Source organism: Ananas comosus, linkage group 9 (genome assembly GCF_001540865.1).
Source record: "Ananas comosus cultivar F153 linkage group 9, ASM154086v1, whole genome shotgun sequence".
Lineage (NCBI taxonomy): Eukaryota > Viridiplantae > Streptophyta > Magnoliopsida > Poales > Bromeliaceae > Ananas > Ananas comosus.
This window is the reverse complement of record NC_033629.1, coordinates 7861214-7878255: the sequence shown is the minus strand read 5'-3', so window position 1 is coordinate 7878255 and position 17042 is coordinate 7861214. Positions and strand designations below refer to the sequence as shown.

At 38.3% G+C, this 17042-nt stretch overlaps 1 protein-coding gene across 1 annotated transcript in view; it reads left to right on the top strand.

Moving 5' to 3' along the window:
• Positions 6738–17042, top strand: part of LOC109715750 — a 28642-nt gene continuing 18337 nt past the window's right edge. The window contains exons 1-3 of the mRNA XM_020240895.1: positions 6738–7070; positions 7293–7390; positions 7475–7559. Of these exons, the coding sequence (XP_020096484.1) occupies positions 6849–7070; positions 7293–7390; positions 7475–7559 (405 nt within the window). The 5' untranslated portion in view covers positions 6738–6848. The remainder of the gene's footprint in view (positions 7071–7292; positions 7391–7474; positions 7560–17042) is intronic.

The following is a 17042-nucleotide window of genomic DNA, read 5'->3' as shown; positions in this document are numbered from 1 at the left end:
CAATCATAAAGCTTTCGCTATATTTTGATTCTACGTCACTCACGTTTCCTAGATCCCTAAGTTTTTCCATTCCTAAGGGTCCCTAGGTCCTTCCTATATTTTCACTTTTCAGGCTCTAATACCATTATATCTGTCACACCCTAAGCCTAGCCTATTTGGTCGGTTCGGGCACGTCGAATAGACGCCGAACGAACAGCACCTCCCCTGTCCGCCTAAGGCTCAACAAGTACAGATCATGTTTATAGAGATTTGCGCAAGCAGAAACATACATATACATAGCTTGCATGAGGGAAAGCAATAGCCAAAAGTGAAAGTACTAAACTAACATTCATACAAGTACAATGATTATCTTTTAATCACATACATGCATTCAACTATATGTTACATTTACATTCTTTTCATCATTTCTTTTTACATCACATGATCTCCCAAAATTACATAACATGTTTGCATCCAAAAACTTAAGCTTTTACATTTAAACATAAACTCTTATTACATCATTCATAATACTAAAATCATCAAATACAAAAGGATGATATAGAGGGTATGAAACTAAGCAAAATAAGAAACCAACTTGGGTGGTCACTAGCTATGGCGTGATACCCTTACCGCGATCGTCAGCCGGCTCACTCGGTCCCGGCTCTGTGAAAAATAGTGGGGTGAGAACTACAACAAAGTTTCCAGTGGATTCGGCCGCCGACCTCGCCGACTTTCCTACTAGGTCTAAATCAGGCATAATAGAAGAATAAACAGATAGATAGTAACCAAGCTAGACAAATGCAGCTAATATGCCTGAACAATAAATAACAATGAGGATGCTCAATTAGAATGCTCATGATGAATGCAAGATTCCAATTCAATTACCCAATCTCATGGCCAACCCGTAGGTTTGTCTACAACTCACCAAACTCAAATCCTTTTATGTCGAGCCCTCAGCTGCCTCCCGACGGGACCGTCTTCTGGGGAAAACACCATCCCAGTGATGACAATTCTGGAGCTCATCGCTCGAGGGGGAGCTATCACCCTCAAGCCAAGACTTATAGGCGAGTATGATCCAATCCTTAACTATAAGGATTCCAAGTTCAATACATTCCTTAACTATAAGGATGCAATGCTCATATAACCCTTAACTATAAGGTTATTATGTCATAATGTCGACTATCTCATTTTACTTGCATTCTTTAACTTTCATGGTGCCACACTAAGTGTTATTTCTAGCATTCAATACTCATTAATGCCACACTTGTACACTAGCATTCTTGACTCTTTAATGCCACTCAACCATTTATGTCATAATGTCATTATGTCTCTAATGTCACTACATTCTTGTCACATCTTGGTTCTTGTCATCGTTCATGCATACATAGGGTTTTATAAGTTCTTAATAGTCCACAACATTTCATATGCACTAGCATTAAACATTCAACCATCTTATGCCTAACTCACCCTACAATGCATGAAAAAGCTATAGTCACATATGCTCAAAAATGACACTTTAGATATAAAAGGAAATTCAAGGATTTCAAAAAGCACCACGCACCTCGTATGGTTGCTAGGGTGCTACGATTCAAATCTCGTAATTTTTGGACGCCTATTTCTCTCGACTGCGCAAAACGAAGCCAAAATAGGCTTTTTCTCCAATATCTTTTGAAAGTTTTAGGGTGCCTAAGGATCTATTTAAATTGTATCTAACACCTAGAGGGGAGTGAATAGGTGTAATAGCCAAAAATCACAATCTCAATGCGATAAAAATAAATGCGAAAAATAAAAATCACACCGAGATTTACGTGGGAAAACTCCAACTTGGAGAAAAACCCACGGGACCAACAAGAGAAAAAATAATTCACTAAGAGAAAAGATTATAAGGTGATTACCGCCTCCACGGACTCGACCTCTCTTAACCTCTTAAGAATCTCGCGCAATCCTCCGGGTTGTCCACGCCCTCATGTTCGAATCCACAAACGCCTCGCACACGTCCGAATCCACAAACGCCACTCGAATCCACGAGCCCACGATCCGAATCGACGAACCGCCTTCAATCACGCCGAATCCACAACGTCATTCATGAAAAACATCATGTTATGGTGATCCTTCGCTTAGAGTATCGATGAAAACCAGGAAAGAGAATTCCAAGCGAAGCGAAGATCAAATCGACATATAGATAAAAAATTCCAATATCTCGATTTGACCTAAAAGATGCTATTTTGTTGAAAATAGGTTTTGGACGAAATCCTAGCCTCTAGGATTTCTCAAACATGTATTCTCATGATGCTTGATGTGTTAGAGAACCCCAATAGCTTATTTATAGACTTTAGAATCAATTGGAGTCGGATTAGAAAGTTTTCACGATTTTACACTGTGTACCGGTACACTTTAAGCTGTTACTGGTTACACAATGACGGAACGAAAAACTGACGAAACACTGAAACCGGTTACATGTTGATGGTTGTACCGGTACACATTTTGTACCGGTACACTTCTGATGCTGTACCGGTACACTTTGCAAATTTCAGTATTTTGCAAAGTTTCGGGTTTCGCAAAGTTCCGAGACGCTTTCTAATCTACTTAATCTTTGATATTATGATTCTAATGCCTACAACTAAGTATGAATCACCACAACATGAATTAAAACTTTACCTGAGCATCGTGATTCACGTCGTGAGTTATTTTCTGATTTTTTCGAAATCTTGGATTCTTCGATTTTCGACATTACGCACCGATCCTTCAAGACTCCGACTCAATCCACGAAACTTGCCAACACACAAGACTTAACATCTTTGCGTAGACTCGTCGGAGTCGGATCTTCGAACCGAGTCCACCAACGCGTCGGAAACACCTTCAATTAGGTTTCTATAAGGTCAATTTACATTTAAGCCATCCTATGACAAAAGCCCTAATTTTAGTGCTCTAACAATGCCCTACAACCAAGTACACCATAGGGATCTTTGAGATAAGCAAAAACAAGCTTAATATAATCTAGAGATCCATCCAAAACTATTTCTAGGGCATTTGAACCAAACCCTAGACATCTACCATGAGAGCTCATGGGCAGACATGGATTTTCATGAGTTTACATGGTCTCTACTAGGTTTTTCTTCATGTAAGAAGATCAAAATCAAGTGTTCTAGGGTATAAAACCAAACCCTAACATAGATTTCACAAGAAACCTTACCTTAGCCTAGAAGCTCACCAAGCTACACCTTGTAGGAGAGCCCTAGATCCTCCAAAGCTCCAAATCTCCTTTAAATCCTCCTCTAAATCTCCTCTTGACCACCTTGGGAGAGAGTTCCTAGAGAGAGAGAGGGAGGAAAATGTGTTGAGGGGGTGTTCTCACTGCTGTGAATGAGAGAGAAGGAGGTGGGGTGTTTTTATAAGCTATTACAATTGCAAACAAGCCCTCCAACTCTTTTTATTTGCAGCAGACTACAGCTGCTGTTCATAGCACTGCGTACCGGTATACGGTTGGGCATCACCAATACGCCCCTGTTCAACTGCCCAAACCCGATAGCTGCTGTTCTCGGGTTGCTGCGGGGTACCGATACGCATCGGGGCCGTCACCGGTTAAGCAGCTTGACAGAGGCCAAACCCAAGAGCTGCCTTCTCGGGTGGCTGGCCTGGTACCGGTACCACTTGCCCAATACCAGTACGCAGAGCCCCAGACCTCAGTTTTGGCAGAGCTTGGCTCCATTTTGCGCCGAGCAATGCTAAAACCCTTCTAACGCATTCGGAACTCAACTCTGACCCTTCCAACATTGTTGGAATGTCAGATGGACTTTGTCCAACTATTTCTCTTACACACTTTGGTTAATTTGACTAAAGTTTGATATACTCTACCGAAGTTTCGGTATATTACATTTAGTATCAGACATTCTCTTCCCCAAGGACGAAGCAAAATGGACGCGAGAACTTCTTCCCGTAGGCGTCTGTTTTACGAAGGAAAAAGTAAAGGTAATCCGTTTGAAGCATTAGAAGAATAGGAGTCAATTAGAATTGGCTGAGGAATTACCTTGGCTGAGATAGGTTCATTTGGAGATGATTGAGGAGGATTTTTCTCCGATGTTGGTGGAACATCAGCCGAAGATGTATCTTCGACGACTGTAGGAGTTGGAGAATGGATCCTCTTTACAACTGATTTGCGCCGCTTTTGGGGTGGCGGAAGAGTAGATTGTTCGGCTTCAATCGGTCATTCCTCCGAATAGGGGACCGATGAAGTATATATNCTTTAGAGGGGCAGGGTAAATCATCAGAATCTCGATCAAATTTTTCCCCTGATTTTTCTTGTGCAGAGGGATCGAGTGAGATATCCTTGTTTGAAAAAGGTACTGCTACAAATAAATAAATGAGCCGAAGAAGAAACATAAACATGAAAATAGATCAATTAGTAAGCAGCATACCTTCCGGATGAAGAACCTTACGAAGCCGGTGTGACGTTATCAGAATAAAGATCCTCTCACAAAAAGCATCCCAAGATACTGTAAAATGAAAACCTATTACTCCTGTTGATTCGGCCTAAAGCTTACTAATTTGAAGAAGCGTCGAAAATGATTCCCTATAGCCGAAAGCCGATCAGCTTCGGCTGTGCTCTTAGTGGGAGGACGGTTACGGCAGTATTGGCCGTAAAAAATTTGGCCGATACTGGAATTGCTTAGACAAATCCAAACTAACGCGTAGCATACTGAGGAGAATAAACTTCAGTACTGGGCATCAACTTAGAACGTATTTTCAGCCCAACGTGCAGATCTCGCGCAGTTAGTAAAAAAACCAAACACCTGAATATTCACTGGACCGAGAAGTGGCTAGTTTACCCTGGATGGTTTCATATCGAGTAAGAAGCCAAGGTGGACCAGTGACGCATTCTGCAAATGGGGACCACGAGATAAGGTGATGAGGACACGATTCATAACAAACTTTGAAATAATTGCCGAATTTATATGGGTGGCCTGAGGATATAGGCTTTAGACAGTCGAGAGCCAACCCATAAGTATCGAATGAGGAGTCGAATCTATATCTAAAGGGGTTCGGCACAGAGAAGGAAAATAAATTTGCAAACACATCTGCAAAAACCAGAGAATACCACAACCAGAACCAATTGCTAAACCCTCTCTGGATGACAATGATTTGATTGAATCAAAATTTTCTCTGTATACGAAGGCAAGAAAATATACACCCAAGGCTAATTTTTTGCTGTTAGCTAAACCTACGACGATTGGAACAAAATCTCGATTTATCTTCTGTGAACGAGTACATAAGAGATTATGACACAACCAGTAGAGAAGGAATGTTGTATGTTCCTTCCTAGTAACCGGAGCAGGGGATTGACCTGCGAATCGATAGATAAACTTGGTATAAGCTAGATCAGCTAAATCAAGATGGGCCTCAAAATTGATCATGCCGTCAGGATTGTAGGCCATTGAAAGGGTAATGCCATGAGGGCGTAAACCTACGATCGCTGCGACATCAAGGAGAGTAGGAGTAAAGGGCCCCGCTCTAAAAAAGAAGGTGTTGGGAACAAGGGACCAGAAAACAGACAGGCACAGCCAAAAGAAGGTTATTGGCTATGGGAGGTGTTTGAGATAATTGAATGGCATCATAAATCCCAATCTCGCGCCAGAGATCAGCATACGACGCTTCCACCCGATCCAACCAGGCAAGATATGCTTTCGAAACACTCGGCCAAGTTCGGAGACATTTTCCCGTCGAAGTTGAAGCAAACCAAGAGTGGAGATGAATGGCATCAGCCATTAAAGGAATACCCTCACTTGAGAAAGAAAAATCCTTAGGCATAGGGTTCATCTGTAAACGAAGGACCTAAAATAAATCGAGAAGGGTTTGACGGAACGAATTGTCAAAGTAATGTATAATCGAGAGATGGAGAAGAAGGAAGAGAAGGAAACGGAGCCATTAGAGGAGACGAAAGAAGAAAGAACGAAGGAAGGAGAAAAAAAAGCAAGGAAAAAGAGAGAAAATGAGAAGCGTAGGGAAAAAGAAAACAAAAGAGACAAAAAAAAAAAGGGTCGTTGGATGGAATTCCTGAAACGGCTTTAATGATGACGAGACGGCGGCAATAAATGACCTAAGAAATGTCGCATAAGAGATAAAAAGGAATGTCTGGGAGATTGTGGCAGTCGAAAGCGAAAGGACGGCTGAGAGAAAGACGGTACAAGGCAATTTGAAATAATGATTTTGAAATCCGCTCCTTCGGAAGAGATTACGCTAGCTACCGAACCATCTGTTCGGGAGCTGTCGAGGGGGTAATAGTTAGAGCCAATAATGAAACGCCATGTAGCAGATCGGTGCACGGCTCAGCCAGGAATCCTAAAAGCTAGGGTTAAATGATATGTGGTACGCCGGGAGCATAAAGACAATCACAACATAACCGCAAGCGGTTTCAGCGGTTAGGATCGGCTTGTAGTGGCCCATGAAATCAGGGATGTGTACATAACCAAACAATAATGCCGGAGTATAAATAGGCGAGTAACGCCTGAAAGAGAGGTTTTTTTTCAGCGAACAGAAGACCATTTTTCTATTTCTATGCATTTTTTTTACTTTTCTAGCTTGATATTAATTTCGAGCTTAAATTTAGGCTCAAACTTGCTTGAAATTAATTTAAGCCGAACTCGAGCGAGCCGAATATCGAGCTGAACACAAGTAGAACACGAGCCGGCTCACTCATTTACCCGCCCTACTGACGGGTGAAGCCTCTCTCCAACAACTCTCTTTGTAAGGATGCTCTTGCTTTCATCCCTTCGCTTCATTTGTCCCTGCTCGATCCCATCTCCTCGATCAGAAGTCTCAAAAAAGAACATTTGGAACGCGTGAACCCTTTTTATTTGTTTGCGCTTAAGGCGATGCAGCAATGGGGTTCCAGACTCGGCCGCCATTTCTTCCTCTCTTCTTCCCGCCTTGCCGCCTCCGCTGACTTCCCCAGCCGCCTCCGCTCAGTGGCATTCCCCGCGAATGGATCCATCTTCAGGTCCCTTTTCTCCTCCAGCGGCCTCTCCCTCCCCTCCCCGGCGCTTCGCCCCCACCGTCTCGGTTTAGGGTTTTCTACTACCTCGCTTCATCTCCCGGTAATTTCTTTGCTTCTCCCCGTTTCCTTTGCCATCAACTTACCATTGTCTGGGTTAGGGTACGGTTTTATGGTGTTAAGGTTCTCGTTCGTGAAGTCTCTACTGATTGGTTCGTTGGATGGATTTTTCTTTAGTATCTGATTTCTGTTGATGAATGGTTCGTTAATTTTCTTGTTAATTGTAGCCATGATTCTTTTAGATCTTTTATTGATGGGGATTTAGGTGACGCAAGTGCGGAATTATGCCGCTAAAGATAGATCGAGAGCTCCGATAACACCGACCATTTCCAAAGTGAAGAAATACAAGCTAAAGGCTCCCTCGTAGGTTTATGATTTCGTTCTGTTGCTGTTGGTGTATTTCAAAAGTTGCTATTGGCATTATTAAGTTTCTTTTCCTTCGGTTAGGTCCTTCAAATTCAGATTTAGGACTATGAATGATGGGCAGATCCGTCGGTGGAGGGCAGGAAAGCGGCATAATGCACACTTGAAGGTAGGTCTATTTTCACCTGATGATTATCTGTGTTAGACGCGAAGCTGAACTTTAATCATAGAAATGTAATTCAGATTGCTTTTTCTTTAATACTGCCGACTATAGTTTCCAATGTTTTGTTGTAATATTGAATAGCACACCAGGTTGCCTATAATGGTCGATCATACTTTATATATATCTTTTTATCTAGGAGCTGTTACCATTTAATAAAGTTAGTTTGTCCGGGTTTACTTTACTCCATAGAATTGAAATTTTTCAACATAGTTGCATGGTCGACATGGATCTAATTATTGTTTATAGGTTCCCTGCTTTGCAGTCAAAATGTTCCTTTTTAAAGATATTTTTCAGTTGGTGTACTTGAGCCTTTTAGGAAGTTAATATTAGGATTTTGTAGTGAAATCTTTTTGTAAGAACTAATAATGCTTCTTAGGTTAGCATGCTAGTCTCTGATGCAACTATGGGATTTCACATATTCAGGGCATATTGGAGATGTCCATCTAACAAAGAAAATGTTCGAAAGGAAAACCTAGTACTTGGCATCCTACTTAACCTTATAAAACTAGATACATATTCTTGATTGAGGACAATCGCTGCCATAAGGAAAAAAGAAAATGATAATTTAATATATTCTAAAGGCTTCTATAAAGATGTCCTAAGAGGGACAAGATTGCCTTTTTTTAGTTGCCCTGGTCAATTTGATTTTTGGGGGTCTAATAACCTAAAAAATTTGTGGTGAAAAATTTGGGAACTTCTACAGAAAGTGTGTGCATCACTACATTGATGCAGCCCAAAGTTTCATACAAAAACCTAAGATGCTTTAAAATTAAAAGAAAATCAAAATAAGTGATAAAAGAGAAAGGATATGGGGAGCTTGCTCAATCCAAGCCTAGAGAGAGAAGAGGGAAGAGAGGAGAAGGCCTAGAAAGAGAAGAGGGAAGTGAGAAGAACAACCAGTACGGAACAAACAGAGGAGAGGGCAAGGAGACAATTAAGTAAAACCTAATTTTTAAAATTTAACTCTTTCGACTTGAGTACAAATAAAGGCTAGATAACTATTATAGATTGCGAGGATGGGGGACAACTAGGTAATACCTATCGTAAAAAATTCAACTCATTCAAAGTGGATAACTATTATGTATTGCATAAGCTTATCTAAGATAGCTAACTATAATAGCCTTTTTTAACCAATTAATTATCCAAACTTCAAAGTTTTTGGCCCCAATGATGCTAACAATCTGATCATATTTTCCCAATATAAGATATTTTTTTTCATCTCAACTAACTCCATAAACCTAAATAATAGACACAATTTAAATTGAATTTTATTTTACTTCTACTAACTATGGGTTTTACCACTTTCTAAAACGTAAATAGAATAACCAAAATATTAGATTATTATTTTATATTTAATTTTCCATTCTTGAATTGTGTTAATCACTTTCATTACGAGCATCATGTCCTTAAGGGCATGTTTGGTATATAGGATTGGACTGGATAGAATAATGAGAGAGGAGCGGATAGGATTCGTATTGGGACTAGATTAGAAAAATATAATCCAATCCGGTGTTTGGTGTTTCTAGGATAACACTAAGAATTGGATTATTGAATAAAAATGCAAAGTTGAAAGTAAAATCAAAAATCAAAATTTAATTTTTAAATCGAATTAAAATATTTAATTTGGAATTCAAAATCTGCATTTAAAATTAAACATCAAATTTGCATTAAAAAATCAATCTTAAATTTAAATTTAAAAATTTAATTATAAATTTGAATTATAATTAAAATTTGAATTCTCTAAACCCTGAATATCTACTGCTATTCAAAATTAAGATTTAAATTTAAATTTAAATTTAAATTCAAAATCTAAATTTGAATGTAAATATTAATTTTAAATTTAAAATCTGAATAACAATTTGAATTTTGAATTCAAAATTTAAATCTAAATGAAAATTTGAGTTCAAAATATAAATTTGAATTTACTATTTAAATTCAAAATATAAATTGAAATTTAAACTTTGTATTTGAATTCAATATTTGCATTCAAGTTTGCAAAAATATACTCAAAATTTAAATTGTTTTTTAACTTAGACTTTTCTAGGTTATAAGGATTTGTTTTTCCATGGATGGGACAAGGCGACAAGCAGGGAGAGAGCAGTGGGATCGAGAGTCATCGAGGTTCGTTAATCTTGTTGGAGCGGGATTGACCAGCTCGACCATATTCAGTTAATCCTGTCCACCTCAAAGTCCGAACATGAGAATAGTGTCGGATTGCTTATAAACCAGTGAACCTGTTTGGTACTTAACGTATTATAGCCAAGAACCAGAGTCATCACGATAGTATCAAAATGCATAAACTCGATAGTAGGTAGTGAAATAGGTACAAAAATATACTCAACATGCTAATATGCAAAAAAAAATCAGGTGGAATAAGGAAAGACCAAACTAGTAAAACTATACCAACATTGGAATCGAAGCACTCACCTACTCACCTAGCTCAGTAGTAAATCGAGTCCTCGACTTGTCACAAGTCCATGGCCATATAGACCTAACCAACACACAAAGTGTCAAAACCAACTTCCCAACACTCTCTCTAAAAAAACACATTTGGAACAGTCCATTCCGAAGTATGGCCTACGAGATCCCACCTGATTGCTGTAATATAACTCCGAATACCTGCTGACTCTAATACAACAAAAGACTTCACTGCCCAAAAGTGCACGTAAATATGTGTCAGGACAGTCCACGAATAGTGCACGAAACGAGAAATTTGAGTCCTAACTATGTATTGGGTTTCGATTTGCGCTGACTTTGGCGTAGGAACTAGCGGCTCTAAGCAAGTCATCATGCTGTTGGTTATGACCACAAGGACCCTCCGAAACTCCTCAAGTTTAAATGCACCATTAGTGCATCGATGTGACCATTTTCCATCTGGTAAGTCTTGAAAGTGCTGATTTTGGCACCGGTATAGCGGATGACTGAGTGATCTGTCCCAAGGGTCTTTACCACTCATAATAGGGCCACGATAGGCCCCAAACTAGCAGCACATGAGTTGAAGGTTCTTCGCTGTTCGTGTCGCCTGAAAAGGCTCGAAATGGTGTTCTGGGCAATTTTCTCGTGTCGGAATGTGCGCATGAAGTATGTTCAATCTAGGGGTTCCCAACTCATTTTTTACGAGTTGGGATAGAAAATACACCGCAACGAGTATTTGCAATGCGCCAAAACTCACTTCGAAACCTCAGATCGTAGAGTCTTTCGATATCATGCGGCACACGTGATAAGAAGTTCGTGCAGCACCCCAATCACTATTTAGGTGACTTGGGGCTGTGAGTAATCGCCCAAGATCACTATAACCAATTCCTGGGCAGTGACACGGTAGGGAGTTATCAAAATCCTACTTTTGCCCTTTTTACAGCCTTTGGACACCCATTTGGTGTCAATTTGTGCCCACCATGCGCGCTTAGCCTAGAGAACTCCTTGACCCATCGCTTTGATGTATCCAGACAACAAAAACACAAACATGCTTAGCCGCAACTAGTGGTTTATCGAAATCAGCCTCGAAAACCTTAGTTTGGTCAATTTTTTAGTTCCGGGCCACAAAAACTCTAATCTTAGCCCCAGGGGTTTTCGACTTCACAATTCGCAGCTGTTAGGCTACCGACACGTAAACGAGACCAACAAGAAGCCTGGTTGCTATCCTCATTTAGATCCTACGAGGATCGATCCAAAACAACATTCGACAATTGTCAGATTTCGCAAAATGACAATGATAAAATCAGCACATTGAACAAAATAGCAGACGAAGGGAGTTCGAGAAAAAGGTCGTTTACTGTCGATGGATGTCGGATTGAGGTCAGAGCTCGCAAAAAATAGTCAGTGGGTTCCAGTTATCGTCCAAACACACGAATACTTCAACGAATCACAGTAGTCCGTGAAGAGATCCGCATGGCCCAGGGATAGGGCCGCTAGGTGTGACGCACGAACGGAGGGTCCACATGTCGAGACTCGTGTGGCGTCATCATCAGGAAGGGGAGAGCACAGTTGTCCGGATTGAGGTTGGTTCCTTCCTTGGCTCTGTCTAGATCGAGAGGAGAGGGAGTGAGTGATCATACAGAGAGAGAGAGATCACGGAATAGAGAAAGATTCCTAGAGAGATTTGTACTTAGAAAGAAAGAGATCTCACTGACTAGAGAGAGATTTGTCTCCATAAAGAGTGATCACACGATCTAGAGAGAAACATACAGGGGAAATTCACGTGGATAGAGAGAAATCGCAGAGATTGCATGTGGAGAGAGAGAGAGAGATCAAGTGGATGGAAAGATCCATTATTGATTTCAAGTTGGGGGTTGCGACAATTTCACGATGGTCTCCGATGCTAATACTATTGCAAACAAGGTCCCCTCGCTTATAATTTGCATAAAACCCTATCTCTCACGTGATATTTGCGAAACAAAACCCCCGAGCAACTGGGCTCAGCCCGCAGCCAAAAATTGGGCGTGATTAGTCAACTTCGGAAGCCCATTTCTTCGCACTCAAAACTCCGTTTTCGTTGGAAATTCGATCAGTGAGTGTACTCGCAACCACATCCTTCGTTTTTAAGATATTCGAAAAAATTCACATGAATTTATAAATTGAAGGAAAAGAGGTTAGTTTTATGAAAGTTTCAGTTGCGTCTTAAATGCACCACGATTACTCGTTTTCAGTGGAAAGTTCCAACACGGCTTTCTCTCGAACCACATTAGCGTAAAATAGGTTCCAGAGACCAAAAAGGTCAAGTTTTGGCAAATAAAATGGCAACTTTATTAATTCAAACAACCAAAATTATATATTAGTACCTCTATTATTACAACCCTCTACAAATTTTTTTAGTTTTAGTACATAAACTTCAGTTAGTTTGATGTACATTCTGAAAAATTATTACTTACACCTGTGACATTAATGCGCGTATGAACCATATCTTCATCCATTATGCATCTCTTGCTTTTCGTCCAACCATTTAGTTTTTAAGTAGGGAAATCTGCAACTAATCGAGCAGTGAAGATCGAACAATCAGATGTGACGACTCGAGTTGCTAGCAATAATAACTCGTTGGGCCCAAATCACTGGCTCAAAATGCTTTAGCGTAGCGATTATTATTAGGGTGCATAGGTTCTAATATTCCTAATTAGAATCTCTTCTTATTTAGACCCTGATGTCGTCGTCAGGTCCAAACCCGATCATAAACATATAGACCAAAATTACCGGTTCAAGAGGTGGCTCCCACCAAATCTATGGTGTAGCATCAATACTTAGTTCTCACACTTCCAGCTGGTACTTGGCTCTGATACGAAATGTAACAACCAGAACCACTAATAATAATTTGTTGGGCCCAAACCACCATCTTAAAATGCTTAAGCCCAGTTATTATTATGTGTGCATAACCTCTTATATTCCCAACTAGAAACGACATCCTTATGTCTTTAAGTGCAGTGGTGCGAGGCAAGTGCGAATATGTCTGTTTAGCCTTTTCTTGATTCTTTTGGCCCGCGACTCATCTTCATCCACTAGTTTCGGGGCAAAGTGGAATAGCCGGTCAAACTCGGCCTCGTGTTTCTCCACAAACATTGAATGTTGCTTTAAATCTAGGAATTGCCTCAAGCTGACGAAGTTTACTCATTGGAAAATTCTTGGTATATTATGCTGATTGAAAATCCTTTCATGAAAGAGCTGCTAGATCATTACCGCGGGTTCTCAACTTGCTTTTCCATCTATTCTTTGCTCTATCTTGAAGCATGCATGCCTCGAATCTAACCTTCTCCTCATCGGTGCACTGCATAGCCATAAATGCCTTACTGCATAGCCATAAATGCCTTTTCTATCTCTTTGATCCAAGTTTCTGCTTCGTCTAGATTTATAGTGCCCGAAAAGGGTGAAGAAGCAGATATCTTGAACTCGTTGATGCTCTTTTCTCAAACTCTGGAATTCGACTCAGCGGTACTAGGAGAGAGATTCTGTTACAAATTTTGTTGCTGAGTCTAAACTAAATTGACAACAGCTTGTATCAATGCGGCGACCAAGGGTCCATTGTGGTGCATTGTGGTAAATGGGTTACTGAAAGCAATCGTTTGAGAAAAAGTAGCGAAATGGGCCGGAACAATAGTTTCGACAGAGGCGGAACCAAGGATTGAAGTGCCGTGGTACGGAGGCGTGCCGCTCACTGCTTGGCACAGTATGGCACAAGCACGTTTGTGTGTTGACACGTGGTATGCTTGCGTGCTGATAGATAGGCATAACTCCCTATTGGCACGCTTTGGCATGGACTTATTTTAGTTTTTTTTGTTTCAATAAATTCTTATAATATTATTTTGAGAGATTTTAGTCAAATAATTATGAATATTTGCTATATATAGTTTACTATATTCATCAATTAAATACTGGTAAGCTTTTTTGTATGTAATGTAAAACTATTTGTGATAGAGAATAGACATTTAAATACAATAATAAAATTCACAAATGCAATAATTATTTAAATTTACATATTTACATAGAGATGACTGTTTACTTCCACATAGATCATCGCAATAGATCATATGGCATATTGTCATCTGTAGATATAAGATTTACTTGACAATGTTGGTTTAAATAAATTTAAATTTAAATTTTATTAGCATTTTTAGTCTTCTAAACAAACATAAAATTTTTTGTTCGATGCAAGGTTTAAAGTGCCGTGGCACGGGAGCGTGCCGTTACGTCCTTGGCACGGTACGGCATGGGCACGCTTGCGTGCCGACACGTGGCACGCTTGCGTGCCGACAGATACGCACGACCTCCTACTGGCACGCTTTGGTACAGATTTATTTAAGTTTTTTTGGTTCCAACAGGCTTTTATAATGTTATTTTGAAAGATTTAGACAAATTATTATTAATTTTTGCTATGTATAGCTTATTATATTCATTAATTAACATGCATGTAAGCCAAGGTTTAAAGTGCCGTGGCACAGGGGCGTGGCGGCACGGCCCTGGCACGGTACGGCACGGCCCCGCTTGCGTGCCGACACGTGGTCCGCTTGCGTGCCGACAGATATGCACGACCTCCTACTGCCACGCTTTGGCACGGATTTTTTTTCAGTTTTTTTGATTCCAATAAACTCTTATAATGTTATTTTGAAAGATTTAAATAAATAATTATTTATATTTGCTATATATACCTTATTATACTCATTAATTAACATGCATGTAAGCTTTTTGTAAGTAAAATACAATTATACCTGATGTAGAATAAAAATTAAAATACAATAATAAAATTCACAAGTATAATAATTATTTAAATTTACATCTTTACATAGAGATGACTGCTTAATTCCACATAGATTGTCGCGCTTGATCATATGGCATACTGTCAGTTGCAGATACAAGATTTATATGACAATGTTGATATAAGTATTGCTGGTATTGTGAGAAAGTCATATATTCCCGATATAGGTCATTGTATTGTCGGAGATAATTTGCATATGCAACTGGATCGTGGATATAATGGACAACAGTCATCTGCGGCATATAAGAGAGATTATCGAGCTATCGTTCGGTTAACAAACCACTTCGAGCTAAACCAGATGGTGCAGAGCCAACCCAGACCCACCACCAGCATCAAACTGAGAGCGTCCAAATTGTGCTCTATGTTCGTTGGACTTCATTTTGCTGCCATCTTCTTGTGCAGATGCTTCCATCGCAGCTCTAATATCAGGATCTAATTCATCACCTAAACCTTCATATGGGTCAGTAGGAATTTCACCCCGCTCGTTTATCTATTAATTCTCGATCGTGCCTTGCTTTCTTTTTGCTATTTTGAAGATTTAATTCAATTTTCATTGCATGTCTTATTTCCTGAGGGACTTTAGGGCATTTTGATACTTCAGAAAAACCTCCAGCGATATGTTTCTAGGCGAGTGACACCTCCGCCCATTCCGACCATATTACAGTAATTGCACTTCCAATGAAATCTATTTCCATCAACCATTTTGCCATGTGCCAACCATAATCTTCTGTTCTTTTAGGTGGCATTATTGATCTATAATTACTAAGATACAAACAACTCAAATAAAATCTATTTTATAAAAATTAAAAAAAAAGACATGATGAAAAAAGAATCATATGTATCAAATTAGAAATTTTTTATTTTATTTTTATTTAAAAAATTAAAACAGATAAAATTATAGAAAATTTATTTTTTTATAATTTTTTTAAATCTATATATTGATTTGATTAGAAAGCTATACAATGAGTAGAAAATCAAAAATAGAACGGCAATTACATTCATAATTTTTTTTTTTATTTTTAAAATATTTGATCAAAATCTAAGAAAATAATTTTGAACAAATTCGTGAATATCTGTTAGTTAGAAACTTAGAATTGATTAACTTTTAAAATTCTTTTTTTCTTTCTTTTCTTTTTTAAAATTTTAAATATTATAAAATATAATGTTAAAGAAATAGTTTCTAAAAATTTAATTTTTTAAAATTATTTTAAAATTATTTATATTATTTTTTAAATTATGCATGTTATAATTTTTTAAAATATAAAGACTTTTTTTTTCTTTCTTTATCGTATTACTATATTTCTTTTATAAGATAAAATAAATAATTTTTAATTAACTTATAAATTTTATTCAAATTTGTTTAAAAAATACTTTATTATTAAATTTTTTAGAAGACTAATTAGATCATAAAAAATAGTAATAAATTAAATGTCAAATTAATTAAATAAACTTAAGTATCAATATTTAATTTAGGCTCTGATTTTATCAATATTTTAAATCTTCTATTGCAAAAATAAAATTTAAGATTGATGTAATCAAAGTTTGTTTACCTTGATTCGCCAAAAGTTTTGCGGTGTGAAAAATTTGATAACATAATTTGTGAAAAGAAATAGATGTTGTGGTGGATTGAATATATTAATAAAAATTAACTCCTATATTTATAAATAAATAATTAAAATTATAATTTATTTGACTTACTAATAAAAATATGCAATATGCAACGTCTTTGCCTCCTTTTAATAAATTTTAGGAAGATATATCAGCGCTGAGAAGAAAAAAGAGACAGAAAGTGAATGAGAGAATACCGAGAAAGGGAGAGAGAAGCTGCCTGAGAAAGAGATAGGGAAGTTGCTTGAGAAAGAGAGAGGGTCGTTGCCTTAAGTAGACGAGGGGGAGGGGAACATGACAAAAAAAAAAAAAAAAGCATTGACAGCCAAAAGAACCAATCAAATGCAAAAAGACCAAAAAAAAAAAGAAAGGAAAAAGATTAGAGGGAACATGACCACATGGGAGGGGGAAAAAAAGAAAAATTGATAGTCAAAAGAACCAATCAAATGCAAAAAGACAAAAAAAAAAAAAAAAAAAAAGAGAGGAAAAAGTTTAGAGGGAACATGACCACATGGGGGAGGGGGAATATGACAAAAAAAAAAGAAGCATTCAGTCAAAAGAAACCATCAAATGCAAAAGACAAA